This window comes from Canis aureus, chromosome 25 (assembly GCF_053574225.1).
Source record: "Canis aureus isolate CA01 chromosome 25, VMU_Caureus_v.1.0, whole genome shotgun sequence".
Taxonomy (NCBI): Eukaryota; Metazoa; Chordata; class Mammalia; order Carnivora; family Canidae; genus Canis; species Canis aureus.
The window spans coordinates 42,399,862-42,423,367 of record NC_135635.1 but is presented as its reverse complement, the minus strand read 5'-3'; the positions used below and the strand labels follow the sequence as shown (position 1 = coordinate 42,423,367).

General features: G+C 46.1%; 1 protein-coding gene and 1 long non-coding RNA gene across 13 annotated transcripts in view; one reads left to right on the top strand and one right to left on the bottom strand.

Annotated features, from left to right (window-relative positions):
- LOC144297403 (uncharacterized) overlaps positions 1 to 10,581 on the bottom strand; it is a 33,563-nt gene extending 22,982 nt beyond the window's left edge. The window contains exons 1-2 of one of the 2 annotated variants that reach the window (XR_013364430.1): positions 10,268 to 10,581; positions 8,561 to 8,814 (exon numbers count right to left, since the gene is read on the bottom strand). This is a non-coding gene — a long non-coding RNA (uncharacterized LOC144297403). The remainder of the gene's footprint in view (positions 1 to 8,560; positions 8,815 to 10,267) is intronic. The other variant, XR_013364431.1, reaches the window with a different exon arrangement.
- The window catches only part of PRMT8 (protein arginine methyltransferase 8), a 116,557-nt gene that overhangs the window by 14,393 nt on the left and 78,658 nt on the right, over positions 1 to 23,506 (top strand). Inside the window, exons 2-6 of one of the 11 annotated variants that reach the window (XM_077871425.1) lie at positions 1,043 to 1,261; positions 1,751 to 2,083; positions 3,077 to 3,177; positions 7,384 to 7,439; positions 7,721 to 9,179. In XM_077871425.1, coding sequence (XP_077727551.1) covers positions 9,105 to 9,179 — 75 coding nt within the window. In that variant the 5' untranslated portion in view covers positions 1,043 to 1,261; positions 1,751 to 2,083; positions 3,077 to 3,177; positions 7,384 to 7,439; positions 7,721 to 9,104. Of the gene's footprint in view, positions 1 to 1,042; positions 1,262 to 1,750; positions 2,084 to 3,076; positions 9,180 to 9,643; positions 9,865 to 23,506 lie in introns of those variants that run through there. The other 10 variants (XM_077871424.1, XM_077871423.1, XM_077871420.1 and 7 more) reach the window with 10 other exon arrangements.

Genomic DNA, 23,506 nt, shown 5'->3' with positions numbered 1-23,506 from the left:
CTCTTGTATCATTTGTACCCTGCCTAACATGCCAATAGACAAAAATAAACTCTGATCCTGGGGCCAAGGAAAGGAGATTTTGGCTCTGGTTAGAGAAAAGTCCGGTAGTTCACTGATCCAATCTCCCTTTGTCTTACCCAGATTAAAATCATGATTCTATAGGACTGGAGAGTTTGTTCCAAACTCAGTCTGGGAAAGAACAGTAAGAAGAACTGTGTCAAGGACTCCCATTATCCAAGCACTGGAAGGAAGGTCAAGTCCAATCTGGTCTTAACTAACTTGGGATAAAATGAAGCATAAGGAAGAGGACAAGATTTGCTCAGAGCCTCCCAGCAGGAAACCAGAACCTGAGCTTTCTAGGATCTGGCTTAGGGGCCAGGAGGAAAAGATATAGGTATAGATTAGAAAGAAATAAAGAAAGAGAGAAACAAAGAAAAAGCCATTGTTGCAGGCTGGAAAAAAGCCAGGGCATACATGCAAAGTTGTATATCATTCTCCCCTTCTTCCTCCACCATCCACCTGCTAAAATGCTGGGTCTTTCCTTCCTTCCTGTGATTAATACCACATTTTCTCAGGATGCATTAACTAGGTTCTGATGTAGTTGTATGGCATATTTGGCCACTGCATAAACAGAGTTTTCCAGGAAGTTAAAAAAAATCAACATCTTCCATCCTTGCAAATATGGTATGCAACCCAGAATGATACTACTTAGGGCATTTACTAAGCAGATGTGACAGAAAGAACTGCAGCAAGAATACCGGTTGATAGGTGCCATTTAGATGGAGTTATCCTGTCTAGAGCCATTGTCAGGTTGACAGATACTCTGGCCTCTGGGAGTGAGGTGTACTTTTTGTGTGCCGGGGAGTAACATAACAGCAGATGCAGTTTTGCTGAGTTAAATCGGTCACATCCGGCCACATGCTGTATGCCATCACACCCATTTATTGAGGTCTACAATGAGCCTGATTCTGGGTCAGTCACTTTGCAAAAACCCTGAAGTAGGTTTTACCAAGCCCACCTTTTTTTTTTTTTTTTTTTCCAGGTGGGAAATTTAGTAGGACTCCAAGAAGTGAAGGATTATGCCCAAAGTCACAGAGTTAAAATGTTAAGAATCTGGTAAAATCTTTAAAAAAAAAAAAAAAAGTAAAATCTTTAAAAAAATGTTAAGAATCTGGACTGAAAAGTAGGCCTGGGCAGCTTTGAGATCTGTGCTCTTTCCACTGGTGGAGTCAGAAAGACACAGGCTTCAACCCCTTACCAGGTATGTGACTTGAGCAAGCAAGCTCTTTACCTTTCTGAGCTGTCCTTTCTTGATCTATAAAACAGAGGCAATGATGCAGCTAACTTCTGGGGATGGTGTGAGGATTCAGTAGGGTAGTGTGCAGAATTCACTTAGCATAGTGCCTGGTCTAGAGTGAGCACTTGGCTGGAAGTCACTATTTTGAGGTCACTAGGCTCTTTCTCTCTTCTGTGAGGCCCCAGGAGAAGAACCACACCCCCAGGAGACAACTCTTAGCTTTGCAAATAGTATTTCCATCCCAGGAGAGGGATATCCTTCCCTCTGGGAAGCCACAACTGCATTTGAATTAAATGCATATCTGGATGGTCCAAGAAATTGAAGTCACTCTTCTCTTGCCATGTGATTTTAAAATATCACCTAATCTTAATGTAGTTTTTCCTGTGGAATAACTTGAATAATCTGACTCAGGAAAGTTTGTTAGGATGATAACTGATTTTTGTTCTCCCACAGGTGAATTAGCCATAGAGTGGACTCTTTCTGGTAAGATACAGACTGTGGCTGGCTTCTCCAGCAACAAAGCTGGCTGCTTTCTGGACCATCATCTGTGACTATTACTGTGTCCGGTGGAACAGAACATTAATTTGAATATGTTTTGGAGCCAAGAATCATTAGACAGGTAGAAATTCTATTTGACTGTATCTGGATACATAAAATGAATCAAAGAGAAGTAATTTCTGGATAATCTGCTGATTTGCCTTATTCGGCCATCAATATGGATCATTGAGACTTGATGGCGTTATGCTGACTACAACCTGGTAGCCTGTGTTGTCAAGAAATTCACTGGTAAGGGCCCCTGGGTGACTCAGTTGGTTAAGTGTCTGCCTTTGGCTCAGATCATGATCTCAGAGTCCTGGGATAGGCTGGAGTCAGGCTCTCTGCTCAAGGGGGAGTCTGCTTCTCCCTCTCCCTCTGCCGCTCCCTGCTGCTTGTGCTCTTCCTCTTGCTTTCTCTCTCAAATAAATGAATAAAAAACTAAAAAGAAGAAATTCATTGGTTCTCCCACTGAGCTTTATCCCCTGACAAGTGTTGGAGAAATCAGGTGATGGCCATTTATAATGACTGGTTACAGTCTTTTTAAAAAAATATTTTATTCAAATTCAATTTGTCAACATATAGTACAACACCCAGTGCTCATCCCATCAAGTGTCCTCCTTAGTGCCCGTCACTGGTTACAGTCTTTGAGGCTGCTAGAATCAGGCAGTACTGTTTAAAAAAAAAAAAAAAAAAAAAAAGGAGGAACTGCTTTTGACTTCTGGAAAGCCCAGTGCTGGAGTAAACATGGTCATGAGCATTACCTACAAGTCTCCTTTATAAATCTCTGACCTGACAGGAATGTAACTTTCCACTCAATCACCTTTATAAGTGGAAGGGAGAGGCTGTTCTACTCTTCAGCCTTTGTTTTGACCATCGGAGTTGAATTTTGGTTTGTGATGCATGTGACCAGTCTTCAATGTGACTTGGGTGTGGCTAGAATCATAGTTTATACCATGCATAAAATGGCAAGGCAGAAAGAGGATGTAGGGCTTGTCTCCTACAAACTTCTTCTTTTAAAGAAAAGGGCTCAAGAGGTAAAGTGACTTTCTCAAAGCCACTCATCTATTTAATGATGGAGCTAGGATCAGGGCACAGGTCCATTGACCCCACAGTGACACTTTTCCTCCACATACGTATATGGTCTTATATGATGGAGTGCTGGGAAGGACTTTTATTTGAGCACTATTTCCTGGGAACTATGCTAGGTGTTTTCATCTACATTGGCTCATTTTATTGTCACAGCCCTTCTACCAGAGAGAGATCACCATTAAGCCATTTTCACACAGATGGAGAGTTTAACTGGTCTGTAAGACCACAAAACCCATGTTCTTTCTTCTGGGAAGGTAAGAGAGAAGGGTGGTTAAATAGTCCAGAAAGGAAACAGATGGAATCAAGCACAGCTTTGATTAGCTACCTCCACTCACTGTGCATTTTCAGGTGGGGCTATCCCTGAGACCCCAGAGATCAGCCCTGCACTAGGGCAGGTCATAATGTGTCATGTCTCAAGTGACATCAGTATATAATGTATCAGTATATAATGGGGAAGAAGCAAGGCTGAAAACTTCTTAGTTTCAGGGGCACACAGGAACTTTAGAATCTTGATGGAGAATGTGTCCCCAGCCTTTTTTGAGTGGAGGCTACTGTGCTTCTGGTCCAGACTTTATAGCCTCCAGGATCTCTCTGTCCATATCAATAAATACTTTTTTGCAGGACCTTTGTGACTATAAACCAATGATTATAGGTCTATCTAACCTGTTAGAACCAATACATATGACCCTTGAAAGGGCCTGAATCCATTACCAACTCTTCCTGGGAGAATATATGTCATCAGGGTAGGGATACATCTTTTCATTTTTTAGTCCATAATGCCTAGCACAGTGCTTGGATCCTAGTACTTAATATAAGGGCTAATGGAAGCAAATGTGTATTGAGTTATTACACTGGATAAACTGAATTGATTTCTAGTTAGCCTTGGAGGATTCAGGAGGGATTTTCCAGAAGAAGTTGAACCTTTGTTAAAGATTGGAAAAGGAGGAGAGGAGTGGAGTTTATAACATCCACCAAGAGGAAAAAGCTAATTTCTGTTGTGATAGCATTTTAGAAGTACTATTTTAATACCTTTATGGTTCTACTATTATATCCCTCTTCCAGGGCCTTTCCCTGAAGAAGTTTCAGTTCCATCATAGGCCATTGGGAAAGCCTAGATATCTTTTGAGTTCTCCTCATCCTGAGAGAAAGGCAGTCTTTTAGGAGACTAGAACAATACTATTCAGTTTTTTAGGGGCACAGAATTCTAAGGATTTAGCTATTGATGTAGAACTACTAAGAAAATGCTTCTCAAATATTGTTAGAATAATCAAACCAAATGCTTTTATATCCAGGACAATACAATGATGAATTGATTTACTCAGGCATTATCACAGCAAGAAAGAAATAACATCCTGGTTTTAATGGTAAAAGAAAAAAAAAAAGAAATCCAAATTTTGCAGGTACTGGTGACACTTTTGCAAGTTATTCTTTGGGATGTAGTTCAAGAAATAATTGGGCTTTGGGTTAGAAAAATAGGACGCAAAGGCTTTTGTGCAGGAGAACTGCCCAGGTGTGGGTCAGCATGGAGGCTCAGCCAGGTAGCTAGCTGGCTGCTGCAGCCTTGGCTTGGCTCCCATCTGGCCCAGAAGATACTAAGAACACTGCTGGGTGAGCTGCCACAAAGTGGTGATGGATCACATCTGTGGCCTGATTCTGAAGGAGCCATGGATTCACTGCAGTGTGCTGTGGCCATATGTGAGCCCAGGTCACATGTGAGGTTCTTCTAGAGGGAGGAGGGAGAAGCCACATGACATACCTTATACATCTTTTATTTTTGAATGAGCCAGAGTCTGAGCTTTCCCAGACACCATGGTATGCAAGTTAGAGACATTGCATCCTGATGGCAAGGACACTGGATTTTGGGAAGCAACAAAGGAAGTGTTGACTGTCTCCTTAAGTTGAACATTTACACAATCTTCGCCTCCTGGAGGGTTCAGAAATGAAAGGAGACAATTCTGGAGTCACTGCATGGGGTGGATGGAACCTTAAAGGCCTTGCTCAATCTTTTAGGGTTTGTAGTTCCACTGCAACAGCTATGCCAAATAATACAGCTGACCAAACTCTTCAGTGGTAGGAAATTCACTTCTCTGTGGCATCTCACAAAGCTAGATAACTTTTCCAATTAATAACCCTTCCCAAGAGTCTCATTCCAACTTTTGAATGCTGGTTCAACCATCAGCACATTTTCATTTTCAAGAACTTTATGGGTTTCAAGGACCCCTGTGTTAGAGATGGACCTTTGTATACTGGTGGGGGTTCCTATAGTTTTAGGTGGTCCTTTCTGTAACTTAGGGATCTTCTTTCTCTGTGAGACCCTTCATCTTTTCCACATATCCTTATCCAATTGTCCTCAACCATGACTGCACATTAGAATTAACTAGATAATTTTAAATCATCCTCTCTGGAGGTTGAACCAAAGGATTGATATTTTTAAAGCTCCCCAGATGATTCCACTATGCAGCCAAATTTGAGAACCACTGTCTTATTTACAAAATTTGATTAACCTCTTGAAAGTCATGCTATAGAATAAAGCATCCTAGATTTGAATCCTGAATCTATCACTTGGTCAACTCTCTGTGTTTTTGTTCTTTCATCTGTGTTTTAAGGATAATAAAAGTTACTCCCCCAAAAGAGTTGTCAAAAGAACTGCACAAGCACACATCAAGTTTAGATAAGTCTCTGGCATGTAATAAGTGCTCTATGAAGTTTGACTCAGAGCCTAGGACAGGGCCTAGCAAATGTTAACACAATGCTTATGGTCTTATCATGAGCTAGCCATTATCCTATGCATTTTCCATGTGCTAATCAATGTATTTTGTTGCACTGAAGACATAAGCGAAATGTGTCTTCAGGACACCTCTACTTGGCAGGGCATATCATCCCAGACTATCTATTTAACTTACATGTTAGGGATGCTCTTATGGATCCACTTATATCTCTTGTCATCCCATGTATCTTTTTGCATCCCATCAGAATCCTTCCTAAAGCTTCTCTATGAAAATTCTGTACATTTGCAAAAGCATTCAAGGTGACAAAATCCAGAGCTCCTCAACGGTTAGTCCAATACCTTTTGTTGCCTATCGTCAATCCCAGTGTTTATTAATGAGCTAGGCGTATAACAGATGTCCAGTAAATTCTTTGTTGAATGAAGAAATTATTATTGTAAAAATTATGGTAATATGCAAAAGGGAAGGAGAAAGACTGAATTCCTGTGAATGGTGAGGTAGTGGGAATGCCTACTTATGCGCTAGGTACTTTTCACCCATCATTAATTTTCACCACTGTAAGAGAGGAGTGTTCAGGTAATCTTTTGCTGTGTAACAAAGCACCCCAGAACTTAAGTCTCTTAAGACAACAATTCTTTTGCTTATGAATTTGTATTTAAAACTGGGAGCATAGCAGGAATAACAACTCTCTGCTACAAAGGGCTCAACAGAGGACTGGAGTATCCACTTTCAAGAGAGCTTACTCCAGCCATTTATGGAACCACTTTGGTAGCCTAAGCTTCTCACTTGCAGCCCCAGGTTGGCTCTGGGTTGGATGGGTTGGAATTTTGGAAAGCTCTTGCCAGGAGAATGCAGCTCTCTATCTCAGCCTCTCTACTCCCCATTCTGAGGGGAGCTGTGTCTGTGCTTGGGGAGAAGCCAAGCCAAGCAAAAGATTTCAACAGAGAACGGAGGAAACACACCCACTGAGGTTCTCATAGCAACATAATCACGCACAGGCAGCAGCCTATTTCGGTGGGAGCTTGTCTCAGCTCCCCTCCTCCCTGGTTAGTCACAGAATGGATTGCTGCATAGGCAGAAGCAGTGTGGGGTATGGTGGGGGAGAGTGTTGAACTGAAAGTCAGGAAGCTGGAGAGCTGCTCTCAGATGCTCCCTCAGCTGGCTCCAAGGATCATGGACAAATGTCTTCATTTCTCTGATCTCAGGGTCTTTATTTGTAAAATGAGAGGATGGGGCTAAAGAGCTGTGAGGATCCTGTCTGATTTTCATTGATTGTATGAGTACTGAGACTCTATTGGTAGTGGATGAGATGTTTCATAATCTTTTGTTTCTGAGAAAAATGCTTAGAGAAAAGGGCGTTCAAGAGGGTAAAAGTTATTCTTTAGATTCATCTCATTCGTCCCCCTACAACTTTCTGCATGTTGGCAGTATGTTGGAAGGTGGATGACCAGGTGTTGCCAAAGATTCTGCTCACTCACCCTCAACACTAGTCAGGGTCTGTGGTCTGAGAGAGGAAAAGGTTAAGGAGTTAGGCTCATTCCTTCATTTACATTCACTCTTCCACAACACACACACACACACACACACACACACACACACACACACACATGCAGGAGCCCATTAACTCAAGCCTGTTGCCCATTGTCTTTTCAGTTTTTTTACTCTCCGACTCCCACTCTTCCACTTCTCCTCACCCTCCTCCTGTTATTGCAATGCATCCTCTCTTTCCCTTAGGACCAGGTGATGGAGACATCTTTAAATTCTGGCCCATTTCTTCAATGGACTCTGAGGTTAGTTGAGGACAACCAGGCTCACATTTCCTGGCAGTCAAAAGGTGATGATAAAAACAAACAGGTCATGCATGGAGGGCTGATCTCCCTATGTAAGTACAGGGATGAAGCGAAGAGAACCAGGGTGCTCAGGAGCATCTTTTAGGTCCCTGTCCTTGACTTGTGGGCTGAAAGCTTGAAAGTGCAGCTGTCTTTGAAGAAGTCCAGCCTGAGTGGCCTGTTGCAAAGGGAAAGACAGAGTGCCCTCCCCCCCCTTGTTCTATTTCCCACCCGCCTGACAGATGGCCAGTAAGACAGAGAAAAAGAAGCTCTCAAAGTGAAGACAGGAATGCATTGTATAAAAATTCACACCCCCTGCTGCCGCCCAAACTCCCTTAAAAAAGGATCAAGAGAATCCTAATGGGTACGTGACATCCTCCCTCTCTCCCATAAAAGGGACTTCAAAATCTGGTGACGATGGGGGAGGGGTGAGGAGGGAGAAGAGAAATGTGTGGGCAGGGGGCCGCTCGGGAAGACTGAGGCAGGGGTAGCAGGACTATAGGTTCATGTATTTGACTTTGTCCCACAGTCTTTCCCAAGCCACCTCTGGCCGAACCTCTGGCGCAGCCTCTCAGCCTGACAGAGGCTTGGAGCCCCAAGCGCCTGGACGGGGTCAGTGGGAGAAAAGGGAGAGATGATGGCAGGCTCAGCCCTAGAGTTGAAGGAGTTAAGGACCCTCCCTCACCCAGACACCCACCCCTTCGCTCCCGAAGCGGCAATTCGCCAAGGAAGGCACCAAGCAAGGATTGACGGAAGAGCTAGGGGGTTGGGGTGCGGTGGGGGCGAGGTAACTATGGCCCAATCTTGCCCAGAGCTTGTCCTGGGTGGGAGGACACACAGCCGGGGCTAAGCAGCGGCAAGAGCCCAGCCCCGCGCCTGCTTTCTCGGAGCCGCCCGCGTGGCCCTGCGGCGTCCGCGCGGCCCTTGCCCTGCAGCTGTGCACGGTGCACGGCGCCCGGGAGTGGGGGTGCACGCGAGACCCCCGGAGCCCGGGGAGGCGGCGGGCCCGGGGGCGCTGGGGGCCTCGGTGTGCGCCCAGCCGCCGCCCGCCCTACCGAACCTCCTACCCCGCCCCCACTCACCCGGCTCAGCCCCTAGGAGAGACGCGCAGGAAGCGTGTTGCTTCGCCCAGCGGATCGGCAGAAGTTGAGAGGAGTTGGTGGCTGCCTCCGGCCGGCCGGACTCTGCCAGCCTCGGGAGAGGAGCCGCCGCCGCCGCCGCCGCCGCCGCCGCCGCCGCCGCCGCGGAGCCTTCGGGGCTGCCTCCCTCCGGCTCGGCCCGCAGCGCGGGTGGAGAGGGGCGGGGAGGGGGTCGGGTGCGAGAGGAGCACTTGAAACTGTGTGAAGGAATCCGGAGCAGATGAGAAGGGAGGAAAATAAAACAAAGTGGAGACTGCAGAAAAGACTCAACCGTAGTTGATTGTATCGGCTGACGCTCCAGCAGAGGGGCTGGGTTGGGTTTTTCTCCCCCCCCCCCCTCCTGTCTTTCTGTCTGTCTCTCTCTCTGTCTCTCTGTCTCTCTCTCTCCGTCTCTCTCTCTCTCTCTCTCTCTCTCTCTCTCGTTTAAAGCTACACCAGCTCTCTCTTTCTCTACTATCCCTGTATCACCAAACCCTTGCTGGCTCTTATGGGCATGAAACACTCCTCCCGCTGCCTGCTCCTAAGGAGGAAAATGGCGGAGAACGCTGCCGAGAACACCGAGGTAAGGAGGCGAGAGGCCCGGGGCTCTGGGCGACCCCGCAGCCCACCCCGCAGCCCACCCCGCAGCCCACCCCGCAGCCCACCCGGCACCACCGCGCGCCGCCGCCGCCGCCGCCGCCGCCGCCGCCGCTCAGCACCTAGTGCCAAACTTTCCCCGGCTCCATCCCGCTTGCTTCTGCCGGCCGAGTGTGTGTGTGTGTGTGTGTGTGTGTGTGTGTGTGGTGGGGGAAAGACGGTGCATGCCTCAGGTCCCCTCCCTCTTGAAAATGCAAAAGAGTCGCGCTCACCCCGTCTCCCTCTCGTGTCACCCGCTGCTCGCTTCTCTCTCCCCAAGTCCCAAACCCTGGGCAGCAGCGCTCCCCGGCCCTCTTCTCTGGGCTGCATTGGGGCTCCACCGTCCCGGCTTTGTGCAAAGCTGGAGTGGGTGATCCCGGGGGCCACGCCGGCTCCCTGCAGCGCCTTGACCGTCTCCAGCCGCTGCCTCCTCTTTACCCTTGAAGCTCCAGCAGTCCCCAGCTCCCGGTCCCCGCAGCCCCGCGGAGAGCTCCGGGCCGTTTGGGGGGCCCGAACCGAGCCGGTGATGATGGGACTTGGGCAGCACCACCGGACTCGCTCGCCCAGATCCGGGCCGGGGAGAGGTCTGCAGCCCTCAAACGTTTGAGCGGCCTCGGGGGCGCTCAACCCGGGTAGGCAGCCGGAGCCGCGGCCCCCTTCAGGACCAGGGACAGCGGCCGCCCCTGCAGCAGCCGAGCCCGCGCCGCGTGGGGGTTGCGCGCCCAGGGCTGCGGCGACGCGGGGTCTGCCGCCACGCGTCCCGCAGCGGACCTGGAGGAGGTCGCTCTAGCTCCGCAAATTGCGCTCTTGCCAGCCCCCCCGCCCCGACCCCCACCTTCGGCAGCCCAATAGCTGCCCTTTCTCTGCTCTCGAATTGGCCCTGAGCCTCCAAGAGCCCTGCTGGGTTTTACGTCTCAAGACTGGAGGCTGTGTTCCCTGGCCTCGTACTGACCCTGCTGTCGTTACAACTGGGCTAGTCCGTTGGCTCTAGGCACCTGTAGTCACGAAGGGGATCAGCGTGGGCAGCCCCCTTACCTTCCCGGAGAAACGGTGCGCCGAGGTGGGGGTGGAGTGGGGTATGTGTGTGAAGATCATCCCTTACTCGGTGGCAGGAAAAAGACAAGAGAGCAAACTCCCGGGCTCTATTAATAGCCGGGTGTCTGGTGGGGCTGCCGTACATTTCACATATGGTTACCCATATGCAGCGTGGGGCGGGGATGGAGGTGTGGCGCGGGGATTGTCCCTCTGTCTTGCTGGAATGCAAAAAGGTACAAGAGACCCTTCTTCATTAAGGTCTTAACTGCAGCTAACCCTTACCCCACAGCATAGGCAGCAAAGCTTTTAAAATCCCCATTATCGGAGAGACTAGAAGCGGCATGCATCTGGCAATTGTCGATTTCGGAAAAACGAACACGCTCTGGGGCTTGAAAACAGTAGGGCATTCAGTAGCTAATGCTGTCTCCTTGAGTTAGGGCAAAGCCAGCATGCCTAAGGTCCCCTCACACTTCCTCTTCCCCAGCCCGCAAGGGCGCCCAGCTTCACAGCAGAGAACTAGCTTTACTAATCCCCTTGCATCCTCCCTCTGATCGCCCACCCGCGGAAGAGGTTGCTAAAAATAGCTCAGAGTCAAGGCTGCACTTCTGTAAAGTGTTGGACCAGTGGGCACGTAGCAGTCCCTGCAGCCAGGTGGCTGGAGCGCTGGAAGCAAGAAACAGCTTTCTTCTGCTCTTCCCTCCCCCCTCTCGGTTTCTAAAAAAAGTTTTCACGGGTCTCTAAGCCCCCGCACCGCGGGGCGGGGGCACTGGGTGCAGACCCCCTGGCCAGATTCCGCACAGTGCAGTAGTGGCTGCTGAGCTCCCCACCTTGGCCAGGGTTAAAGGCGTCCAGAGCAGGCAGAGAGACGCGCGCCAGGCTATTTTTACTTGCTTCCCCCGCGGCTCCACGCTCCCCCTTCTCAGCAGTCGCACATGCCAGCTCTGCTCAAGGCATCAATGAAAACAGCAGTAGAGGCGGCGGAGCTCCTGGGAGGAAAAAAAAAAAAAAAAAAAAAACCACCACGTCGCATGCCTGGCACAAAGGTGTGGGGGGTGCAGACCCAGCTGGGCTTCTTGGAGGGCGGTGAGTCTGGGGGTTCAGTGCTTAGCAATTTCCCTTGAGAAGGAGAGGATTCACACTTGGTCAAACGTGCCCAGTGGAGGCATCCAGGCGCGTGACAATCACTTGGTTTTCCTCCAGGAACTGACTGTTTTGGGAATACACCAGGATTAGAGCAGTACTTCCAAAAGTGGAGGTATTATGGGTTTGCCTGCATTATGGTGGGAGAGAGAGGAAAGGACACCTGTGTGTTTGCGTGTGTGTATGTGTGTCAATGGTGGTAGTGGTCCTTGTTGCTGATTCAACATCTTTATCAGACCCTGACTCTGTACCAGGAATAATTAGGTACTCCAGATTGAAAGATAAGGGCAACCAGACCTCAGCCCATAGAGGAGATCACAGTCTGATGGACCACAGTGCGCAATAATCCAGATAATTCTATAGCACCTTTTACTTTTGTTGGTGTCATTTGCAAGCACTTTATCTCATTTCCTCTTACTATAATCTTGTGAGGTAAGCAAAGGTTACTATTCATTCCATATCCCATTTTATAAGTGATGACACTAGAGTCGAGAGGTCAAGCAATTTCTGAAAGTCACCTGATGGGCTAGGACAGCCCTGGAACCAGACTGCCACCACTTTTGACTCATTGCCCCTTTCCCTACATTTGCTACTTTTAAAATAATGTTATGTGTGAGTAGGAGTGTGTGAGGAGTCAGGAGGGCAGAGATACTTTTGGAGGGAGAGATGCCATGTTGAGGGTAGGCAAGAAGGTGTTTCTCTCTTTCTTTTTCTTTACAAGATAAAGATAGGGAAAGACATTCTCATTGTCAGACAGAAGGAGAAAGTGAAGAATAAAGTTGCTTATATTGTGAGCAAAGCCTTCCTCAATAAGTGAAGTGCAGAGTTGGGGCAGTGGAAACATCAGCGCACAGGCTTGGTGGGCACAGTATGTCCTGGGTGGCTCTGAGTGTGCTCTTTAACTACTTTGACTTCAGTCCCCGTATGTGTTCATTTGGGCTGGTTCCCCTTATGGTACAGAGTAAGCATAGGATATAAGAAAATACTGTGACAGCCCCTGGCACATGATATACATGAAGCAATGTTAGTTCTATTTACGCTTTATCGGGCTCCTTGATATACTTCTCTTCCTCAGCTAAAGGCATCATCACCTCTGCTCCCTGCATATCATCAGAAACTTTCTGATCCGGCCTTCTGAAAGATCTGCAAAGCCTCTAGTTTGACTATTCCATCCTACTGTCCTATTCAGCTCACTATCAGTGCCCGAGGCAGGTCATCTTCGCTTTTGCCCTTTCCACAGCAGTAGCCTCTCAACTGCTGGTCCTCTTCTCTAATCCCGCCTCGTTATCACTGCTCAATGGGGTTTCAGAAGCACAAATCTGCTCACGATCACATATCTCTTTAAAAACTTACCATGTTGCCGTACTGCAAACAGGATACAAAATAAAGCCCCGTTTTGCTAGCATAGTATACAAAGTCCTTTGGTACCTGCCCACTGCAATTCACTGTACAGACCACTTCCTGCCTGAATTGTTTTGTGCATACTGGTCCCTCTGCTGGGCTGCTCTTTCTCCTTCTTCTTGGGGAAAAAAGTCTTCCTCAACTTGCAACACTCAACCCAAAGGTCATTTCTTCTGGGCACCCTTCCCAGATCTGCACTTATCCTCCACCCTCATGGGGAGTGAGTACTCATTTTCCTTCTTCTGTGTTCTTAATAAATTTCTCATTTTTCCTATTGGCTTTTTATATGTCTATTTCTTCAGTTAGATAATGAATTTTTTTTTTCCTTTTTGGCATACCTTGTTCCTAACACTGTGCCTGACACACAGTGAATAATAAATGTTGACTGAATTGATTCATGTGATTATGCACAAGCAAGCTTATGAGCCTTCTGGATTTTACTCATGACTTTCTGAAAATTGGGCTTCCTATCTCCCTCCCTTCTGCTCTTATGGACCTTTAAAACTCAAAATGAGTAAAGATTCTGGGAATCAAGTTGCTGCAGCAACTCAAAGAACGGGTACATTTTGGTTATTCATGTACCTATTCAGTATTCTGTAATTACTGACTCTTACTATGGGGTGTTCATCTGAATAGCAGATAAATGGATTAATCACAATGCCCAATTACGAACCATGGTGGGAGATAATGGACTTTTCTGAGCTGCTGCTTGCTTTACTGATTCTTGGTGAGAGCCTGATGCATTATTTATGGTGATGACTCCTGATTGTGGTTTTAGCACCTCAGAGGAAAGCCCTCAGGAGTAAGAAAAGAGTTTTAGCAAAGGAGTCGTTTTGGAGACTGTTTTTTTTGTTTTGTTTTTTTAATGTTCTATTGACTTACTGACCCAGGGAGAGGGAATAATTATGGGTTTAGAAAAATCCTACAATGGAACAATGGGGTTAGGGTAGTAGAGAGTACTGCTCTATGAGTTAAGGGGAGCATTGAGCTGACTTCTGACATGGAGTATGTGGCTGTGGCTAATGGATCCCACTCCTCAGGAAGTTCCATCCAGCTGATGTGTGTGGTCCTATAATATAAAGGTCAGAGAATTGAGGAGGAAGAAGACAGGAGTAGGCAAGACACAGGTCCACTTCTTTGAGGATGGTCTGCATCCATGTCTCCTTCCAAAGAGTGTGGGAGCTAACTCACCATATCAGCTCTAGAGCCAGACTGCTCAGATTAAAATCCAGCTTGGAACTCAGTAGACGTGTTGTTAGGTTGAATATAGCTTAACCTCTCTGGGCCTCTTAAAATTGTTGTGATGATTAAGTGAATTAATTCATGCAAAGGGTTTAGAATATGGTGAGTGCTCACTAAGTGTTTATGATTATTATCCTGCTAGCTTGTAGGAGTCTTGCTGAAAAGTGCAAACCAGATGAACTCTCCCACTTCCTTGTTTCTCTAGCTGAAATGATCCATAAACCATAATCCACATCGATTTTTCCTCCCTCAGAAAACAATGATTTCAATCCTTAAGTGAGTTCAGAAGAATTAAGAAGATACCCACATTCTACCCCCACCCTCCCCCACCCCGAGAAATTTGGCTTTTCAGAGAGTCCTAAATTGGCTTTTGGCTGTCAAGGAGGGTGAAATACAACACTCTCATCTCCAATTCAGGAGTGGGTTTCATTTCCTCTTCTTTGCTAACTGCAATGTGAAGTGATTATCACATACCAGTGTGGAACGTGCAAAAATCTATAAAAACAGTACTTACACCTTGGAGTCTACTGTGCCAGCAGGGGAAAAGTGGGCAGCATGACAATATGTGAACTGCCAAGGTAACTGGAAGCTGGATCATGTTGTGTGAAATGCAGGCATTATTGTACCATTGTGAACAGACTTAGTGGAGGCATAGACAGAACACAGGCAAATGGGGATCTCCAAAAGGTCACTTTGTTCAAGCTGCGGCTGCTAAGCACACTTACTTAACCCAGGATATGTAATGGGCTGCTTGGTTTCTCACTGAAAAGCTCTAGAGAAGGTAATTTCCCCAAACTTCTTATGTATGTCAGTAGGAAGTTCTTCTGGAAGTGGAGCTCAATCTCTTCTATGAAATCACCTTTGTTTACATTATTCCAAAAGGAGATAAAAACTGTCTGGTTGCCTTTGGGATTTTGGACTGTATTAGGGCTGTCTCACCCTCATTACTAGCTTTTTTTTTTTTCAAGGTATTCCAACCTCTGTGTCTCTGATAGTCTGACATTAGCCTTCTTGTATGAATAAGTAGGAAAGGATTGTTTAAGAAGACTTGCCTTTCCTGTGTTATCCAGCCCATTGGATATTTCACACATCAAATGGCTTTTCCACTTCACTTGTTATCAGAATTCCCTCAAGCATCACAGCTTTCCCCAGATTTGTAATGGGTGACCCATGAGTAAAGAGCTCTTTTAAAAGTGTAATTTTGTAAGAGCAAACAGCTTGATGTGCACATTTTCATAAAGTCTTAGTCTTAAAACTGGATGGAAACTCAAATCATTTAAGCCAAGACATGGAAAATCTTGCCTGGTATCACAGAGATCTTCGGTGCTGATGTTGAGACCATGTTTACTTCTAGGTCAATGCTATTTAGACATTGGCATTTAGACATTGGCTTTGATCCTTTAAACATAGCATCTGATTTATTGTTTTTATTTTTTGTGCTAATTTTTTAGTAGGCCCTGTTATAAAATGTTGAAAACCAGAGTTTCTGTACATATAATCTAGGAACATAAACTCTGTGTATAATGAGATCGTGGTCCTTTCCACGTGACCTTTAAAACACCTCGGCATACAACACCTTGTTCAATGGATGCCATCATACATTACATATAGGCACACATGCATTATACAATGTATGTCAGACATACGTTCATAACACTCCGGGTTACATATTATCTCCATTTGGTGCCCAAGAAGCCAAAGCATAGACAGTGTTACTTGCCCAAGATCCCACAAGTAGTAAGTGATGGAACTGGGATTCAAACTCTTCTAGCCACCACAACTGGTGCTTTTTCCAGTTTATGAGGCTATGAAGGCACCTTAGGGACTAGACTAGAAACTTAAAATATGAAGAGAAAGAATGGGGAAATTAAGAGGAGAAATGAGGTTTGGTGGATTTGGAAGAAATTGAAAACAAGACATCAGTCCCACCTTCCATTTTCTGGGCTTTCTTTCCCAGCCTCTACCACCACCCTGCCATCCTCATTTTCACAGTCATCAGTGCTATGCCCTGTGGGTGGCAGGGACCTGATATGACTTGTGGCTGGGACAATCCTCGTTCCGCACCGCCTACTCATGTAAGATATCCTTATGCCTGGAGTCCTCACTGGTGGACTAGGGGAGAAACTCTTGTCTAACACACTATGCCCCTTTTGGGGGGTAAAATGAATTGCAAAGACTTCAGAACAGGAACTTTGGTTTTTAAATGGATCTTTGTGGTTTTATCACCTATGTTTATTTTCTAGGGCTGCTGTAAGAAAGGACCACAAATTGTCTGGCTTAAAACAGCAGTAATTTATTCTCTCACAGTTCTGAAGGCCAGAAGTCTGAAACCCAGGTGTCAGCAGAGTTGGTTCCTTCTGGAGGTTCTTAGGGGGAATTTGTCTCTCCCTCCTTTCCTAGCTTCTAACTGTTGTCAGCTATGCTCAATATTTCTTAGCTTGTCAACACATTGCTGCAATCTCTGCCTTCACCTTCACATGGCCTTCTCCCCCATGTGTGTGTCTGTCTTTCTTCTTCTTAGAACCACACCAGTCATACTGGATTAGAGCCCACCTGAATCTAGTATGACTTCGTCTTAACTTAATTACATCTGCAAAGAACTTTTTCCAAACAAGTTCATATTCATAGGAGGTTAGAACTTCAGCACATTTTGAGGGAGGGTGACTTGATTCAACTTGATTCAATCCATGACATCATCTGACACAATGTCCACATATATCAGGTTTGGGTTGAAAATGGCAGACAAATGACTGAATGAATACATAAATAGGCCTCAGAACAATTGCAAAGTTGATGAAGGTAGTCTCTCTCCTCCAAGTCTCTTTGCTCTTACTTGCTCAGCGGTCCACCTTGCCCACTGGCTTCTCAGTGTCTTGATCGGGACTTCCTTCCTTGTGCAGTAGAAATAATTATAACAAAAGCTGCCATTTTAATGTCCATATTGTGCGTTGGGCACAGTGTTAAGTGCTTTGTAAGCATTGCCTTATTTAATTTACACAAGAAGATTATAATGCAGCTATTTCTATTTCTATTTTGCAGTTGAAGAAGTGGGAACTTGCAGTGGTTGATTATAGAGCTAGAAAGTAGCCAAGGTGGGGTATTCTCAGAATTGGAATGTGCTCTGCTGTTGACTTGGGCCTCCTGTTTTTATCCACATCCCCAACTTTGAGCTTATTCTTATCTTCGCCCCACACCAGCTCCCACTTACTGAAAGCTTCAGGGGATTTGGGAAGGAACTGATGCATTTCCATGCATATTCCAGAAAGGGCCTATGGCTAATTGGAGCCTGTCACTCTGTAGCAGCCTCCATGTATTAGATCCCCTCATCCTCCTAGGAGGTTTGCTTTGTCATTGCCAAGGAATTATTTTAGTGAAGCCCATTACTAGCTTATTTGAGGGGCAATTCTGTGAGGGCTGGAGGGATAAGGATTTTCTTGTTATTTTCTAAACAGTTAAACCATGTGGGCTACCGACTTCTGGCCTGAGGCGGTTTTGTGTGAGGTTAAGTGTGTAACCTCTGGGACTGGCATGCCTGGTGTCAGATTTCAGTTTACCAGCCTGTGCAAGTTAGTATCATCATCTGTGCCTTGGCTTCATCATCTGTGATATGGTAATAGCACTTTATCCCATTGAGTTATTAGGGGGATTAAAGTTATTTCACATAAAGCACATTTCTGGCACATGGTAAATGCTCAAGAAAGATGAACTGTTATTTGTAATCTGGGTTTATCCAGTGCTGCCACAAAAGGGGGACCCGATGAATGGAGAGCCTTTACCACTGATGTTATGGAGCTAGTTTCAGCAGAGCTGGAGCAGAGCAGCCAAGGGAGGGTGTCTTTGATTTAGGTCAGTCAATCACTGAATCACCGACTCAGCTGGAGCCATGAAGACCGTGAAAACAAGGAAGGCTTTTAGCACCCCCTGGTCACTAGCCCCCCATGTAACGTGCTTATGTCACTGGAGGGCTGGGGTTCTCTGTGACCCACAGGCTGGCCTACCCCCACTCCCAGCTCTTGGAAGAAGATGTCTGGCAACATTTAAAGAATGAGATGGAAACCTCCCTGGGTCCCTACAAATGTGAGAGAAATGAGGGATGGGAGAGTTTTAATCATGCTCTGTGGTAGACCTTCTGAGGGAAGGCCCAAAACCTCAGACTTTGTCTATGCCCTTCATAAGCCTTGCTGCTAGAAAGAGAGCAATCCCTTCTTGGTTTACTGGATTGATTGATTAGTAACTTTCTTCCATGTTCCTACTGAAAGAAACTGAGGCACAAGAGAAGGGAAGAGATAAGACTGAGATATTTTCCAGGCTCATGTGGCAAACTGGATGTTTAATGACTGACTTAAACTCCCTGTTCCCTCCCCTCTTTGCCATAAATCTAGCAGAATATATTCACTGCGTGTGAGGCCTGACCTGGGGGAGGTTTAGCCAAGATGCAACCAAGCTAATGCCACTACAGAGGGAAGGGCCATTAGCAAATTAATCAATTAGGGCCCTGTTTGTAGCTCTCTTGTGCGAGGTAATCTCTCCTTAGCTGAAGTAAAGTAGAGTGGTGGCCTTCGAAGGCTGGGCCTGCTGGCAAATGAAAGGCTACAATTCCCATGGACAACCTTAAATTCAGGGACTTCATCTGTCCCTGACAAGCAGTTATGACAGCTGCTCTCCAAGGAGGCTCCATCAGACAGTCCCACAAAAATGATTACAGCCCCATCAGACATGTATACAAAATCCTAATTAAGGAATGCTCTCTACTTGTATGCATTTGGTCAGCTCTTTCCTCCAGGTACATGGCAGGAGAATGATGAATATTTATTGAATGAATAAAGATAATAAACCTGTATATCACATATATGCCACACCAGCTTTCTTTTTGTTAGAATTTCTTTCTATTCCCCCTTCTCCAGAATTAAAGTTATCCTTCCAGGGTGGTATAGGGGAGCGTTTTGGAGTCATATTTGAGCTTCAGTCTCACCTTCTTCCCTTTGGGATTATAAAATCCACCTGACAGGTTAGCCATGAGGATTAAATTTGATCATGGAATAAGACATAGAAAAGAATCTTGACAAATGTTTTCTTTTTTCCTCCCGTTGTAACTGTTGATTTGCCCAGCTTTTGTTTTGTTTTTAGGGGAAAATCTGTAGTACAAAGCAGAAACAGTAACTTCTAATGTTCAGTCTGAGTGGATATAAATGACCTAGTCCAGACTGTAGGCTGTGTGGGTGTCTTTATGCGCAGGGATATTTGCATACACCTGTAGGTTCATCAGGCAGAAGCACATGCGCAAACACTTACAGACTTGTCCTATGTGGTTTGCAATTAGTAGTAGGAGATACATAAGGTACAGATTTAATTACTAGCCTGGAGCTTCTGAGCTTGACCCAGGACCTGACGACCCAACATGGGGGAGTGTGCTGTATGTGGGACCCATACTAGGGTGAGGTCAAGTGTGGGATTCTGAGGGAGAGTCTTATAGAGATAGATCTGTATTGCAGGGTCAAAAAAGTTATGCAGCCCTGACTTGGCTAATGTGCAACATTTATTATGCAATTCAGGTACTGTGGTTTTCCTTTGGGCTGGGTTCTGAGTCACCTTCTTTTCTAACTACCCACTTTGCCCAGGCTATCTTATCCCTTCTCTTGGCTTCATTACTAGTTTTTATGCTGATGATTCCCAGACTCCAAGCTGCAGCCCAGATCTCTCCTTTGAGCTTGGACCCTCATAGCTGACTGCCCATGGGACATCCCCACTGAGAGACCTCACAGGCTCCCCTGTGGGATAGCATTTCTTCCTAGCAACCTGCCTCTCCTCTTGCTGATTCTTATCCTGCTTAGTATTAATCTACCAGTCACAAGCCCTGACTTGCCTATCTCCTTTCTCCACAGTGAGTGATGATTCTATATCCCACAGGTTTGTCTATTTCTTTGTACTGAACTTATCCTCCTCTTTCTGGTCCCACTTTTATAATCATGGTTCATGGAGTCCCATCTCTTGCCTGGACCTCCTGGGCACTATCTACACATCTTCCTTTTCCTTGCTAAGATGTATTTTAAAAACAGCATGAATCTGGTTATATTTCTCACCTCCTTAAACCCCTTCGGTGACTTTTCCATTATTATTAAGAGAAAGGTCCCCTCCTTACCATTGTTCACAGGGTTTTGCCCCTGAGTGCTTTTCCACCTTCCTTTCCTTTCCTTTCCCTTCCTTCCTTCCTTCCTTCCTTCCTTCCTTCCTTCCTTCCTTCCTTCCTTCCTTCCTTCCTTCTTTCCTTCCTTCCTTCCTTCCTTCCTTCCTTCCTTCCTTCCTTCCTTCCTTCTTTCCTTCCTTCCTTCCTTTTTTTTTGTAGGATTTTATTCATGAGAGACACACACAGAGAAGCAGAGACATAGGCAGAGGGAGAAGCAGGCTCCCTGTGGGGACCCTGGTGGGGGGCTTGATCCCAGGATTCTGGGTTCACACCCTGAGCCAAAGGCAGATGCTCAACCACTGAGCCACCCAGGCATCCCCTTTCCTTCATTTCTTATAAATCCTTTCTGCCCACTCCAGCTATACTTGACTGTATCCCTCTCTTTATTTTCTGGGTACCTACTACTCATCCTTTAGGTCTCTGCTTAGAAAGCACTGCTTCCTCGAAGCCTCCCCTGATACTACCCCCTTATCCAACCTTATCCAAATCTGGCTTCATTCTCCCACACATGTGATCCCATAGTACCTGTGCATCCTCTGTCATGACACACATCACACTGTACTTGCTGATTTCCTTGTCTAGAAGTCTACCATAAATTTTGTGAGAGTAGGGGCTCTGTCTGTGCTGTTGTTCATCATCAAATCCCAGCACCCACCATAGCGGGTTTATTAGAGGTTTAAAACCATTTGTTCAATGAATGAACACTGCTACATGCACCTTTCTGGTATGGAAAATGTTCTATGGATGCTGGTGTTTATATGGTTATCTATCTATTGGTCCCTTCCTAATAGACTGGTCTCAGCCATGTCACGTAGGATCCTACCATAACAAGAAAGTCTCCTGACCCAAAGCTATGCTGTAGTTAATCTGTCCCAGTTAGATATTGACTGCTGTTGGCCAAAGCATTTCTAGAATTGCAGGAAGAAGGTTTATGGTCATGGCAAACTGAGTGAGAGCAGATTTTTGGATAAACAAGGGTATAAGTTTAATATCCTCCTGAACAGGCAAGGCATAAATTCCAGAAAGGGTGGGGGTCAGAGTTTTGCCTGAGCAAGTGGTAATTCCCCACACTTTAGCAGTGGCAAGATGCAGCAGAGAGACCATGAAGGCTCCTGAAAAAACCTTGCTTGAGGCAGAGGAATTTAAGGGTTCGGACCAGACAATATATACCCAGCATCACTGGCTCATGAGCAGTGCCCAGATAAGGGAATCTGAATCTCCCAGAGGCTCTGGCTCCTAACCAGAGGCACTCCTAACTGCCGACTCCGGCTCCAGGACCCAGCTGCTCTGGAGAGTGGGCATGACTCCTGCCCCCGGCTTTGCCCAGGCTACGTTATTCAGGGTATATTGGTCCAGCACTGCTATTCACTCCTCTGTTTATAAGGTTAAAAATAAGATGCTCCATATTCCAGGATGTGAAGAAAACCAAACCAATGGCTTGGGCTGCCAGTCCTGCAGGGTCCTTGGATTTTTCCCACAAGGCCATATCTGATGGCTTTTCTTGGAGACTTCACGGAAGCTCTGCCAAGCCTGCACCCACCTCCTTTTCTTTTTCCAGCTCTGCTTCAGCATCAAAGATCCACACCACAGTCTTAGAGCTCTTGAGATCTGTCTCCCCACCTCTGGAGTATATTCCACGTGATCTAGTCAAGACAGTCAGGCTCTGTCCTAAGCACTAAGGAGGAACTGCCTCAACTTGCCTTGGCTATTTGCTCTAGCTCCCTAGGCCCTGAACTGATACTAGGTAGTGTAGAAAGAGTTGAGAAACCAGGAGGCAGAACCCATGATCCAAACTCTGTTGTCATCTGCCTTCTATGACTCTCAGCTACCGAATGAAAAATGGAACTGATCCTAATCTATCTTACCTGATAGGGGTGACTCTGAACTAAATGAGACCATGGGAATAAGGCCATTTGGGAAAGGGAGGAGGTATTGTGCAAGACTTAAACTTTGTTGTGATTCATTTGCTATCTCAAGTGCCTCCCAGTGCAGCGTTATGCCAATTTCCCCTTATTGAGTTGTCAGTGGAGTTGGAGACAAGCTCATCGCCATCCTCCACATGGCTTCCCCTTCCAGACATGCCCACGTGTGCTAAATTCGTGCTGTGCAAAATGGGAGATGTTTTCCCCTTCAGTGGCAAATGGCATAGAAAGTGGAGGTTTGGGGAAAAGCAAAAAGATGCTGTCAAATCTGGGCTTTGGCTTGGTAAGGAGGAGACCTCTTTTAGGGTCCTAACTTGAACAAAGGGTGTGAGGATAGGCAGCTTGCAGGCAACTAGCTATTTATCTGGGAAGAGAGTGATTTTTCCTCCAGAAACCTCTGCCTTCATCTTTGCTTTCCACCTGCTGGCTCAGTTTCCTCTGTTCTCTCTCATTTTCCAGGCTTGGGCTTCTAGGCTTCTAGGAGCAATGGCTCTTTCTTTTTCAGGCAGGAGAGACTGTGAAGAGTTTACCATTCAGGTGGCACAGGGAGACAGCCTCAGTTTCTTGGTTCTGGGCTCTGTGGGCCCGGATGTTGGAGAGAATCCAGTCTCTGGCAGCGACTCCTTTAATACCCACTAGACCAGGCAACTGATGCATAATCTTACTTGGTGTCACAGGTCTAACCTGTTCTGAATGTGTACAGGGCTAAAGGAAAAGAAAGGGAAGATTTGAACTTCAAATTTCTTAAAGCCATGCTTCTTTGTTGTCCCCAATATGCAGTGCTAGACCATCATTTCTAAAGTGTTGGACCTGGCTTATCTCCCAGATACAGGCCCAAGCCAGGATGTTGTACTCCTTTGGATATCACCGCTGGTGTCAGAAGCTGAGCTTCATACTGGGGGTCTGGGAAAGGGGTTGGTCCTAGGTTACCATTCTCTGACAGGACCTCACCACCAACCTTGGAGACTCCCCCCTTAATACCCACTGTTATGGACTCATTGCACATGACCAATCCATAACATTAGACACTGCTGCTGGTCATTGAGTTTTTCTTTCTTTCTTTCTTTCTTTCTTTCTTTCTTTCTTTCTTTCTTTCTTCTTTCTCTCTTTCTTTCTTTCTCTTTTTTAAAGATTTTATTTGTTTATGAGAGAGACACAGAGAGTTCTAGGCTGCCTTAAATACCATGCATTGCTGTTGGTTTTAGCACTTTCTATCTTCTGTATTTTGTTTATACTGGTCAGCCAGAAGCTCAGGTTTCATTCAGGGCTGGTTTCTCAGGGCTGTGTAACTATTTGCTCTGGCTTTGTCTTTCACCGAACTTTTCCTTTTACCAGGCCTCAGATCCCCAG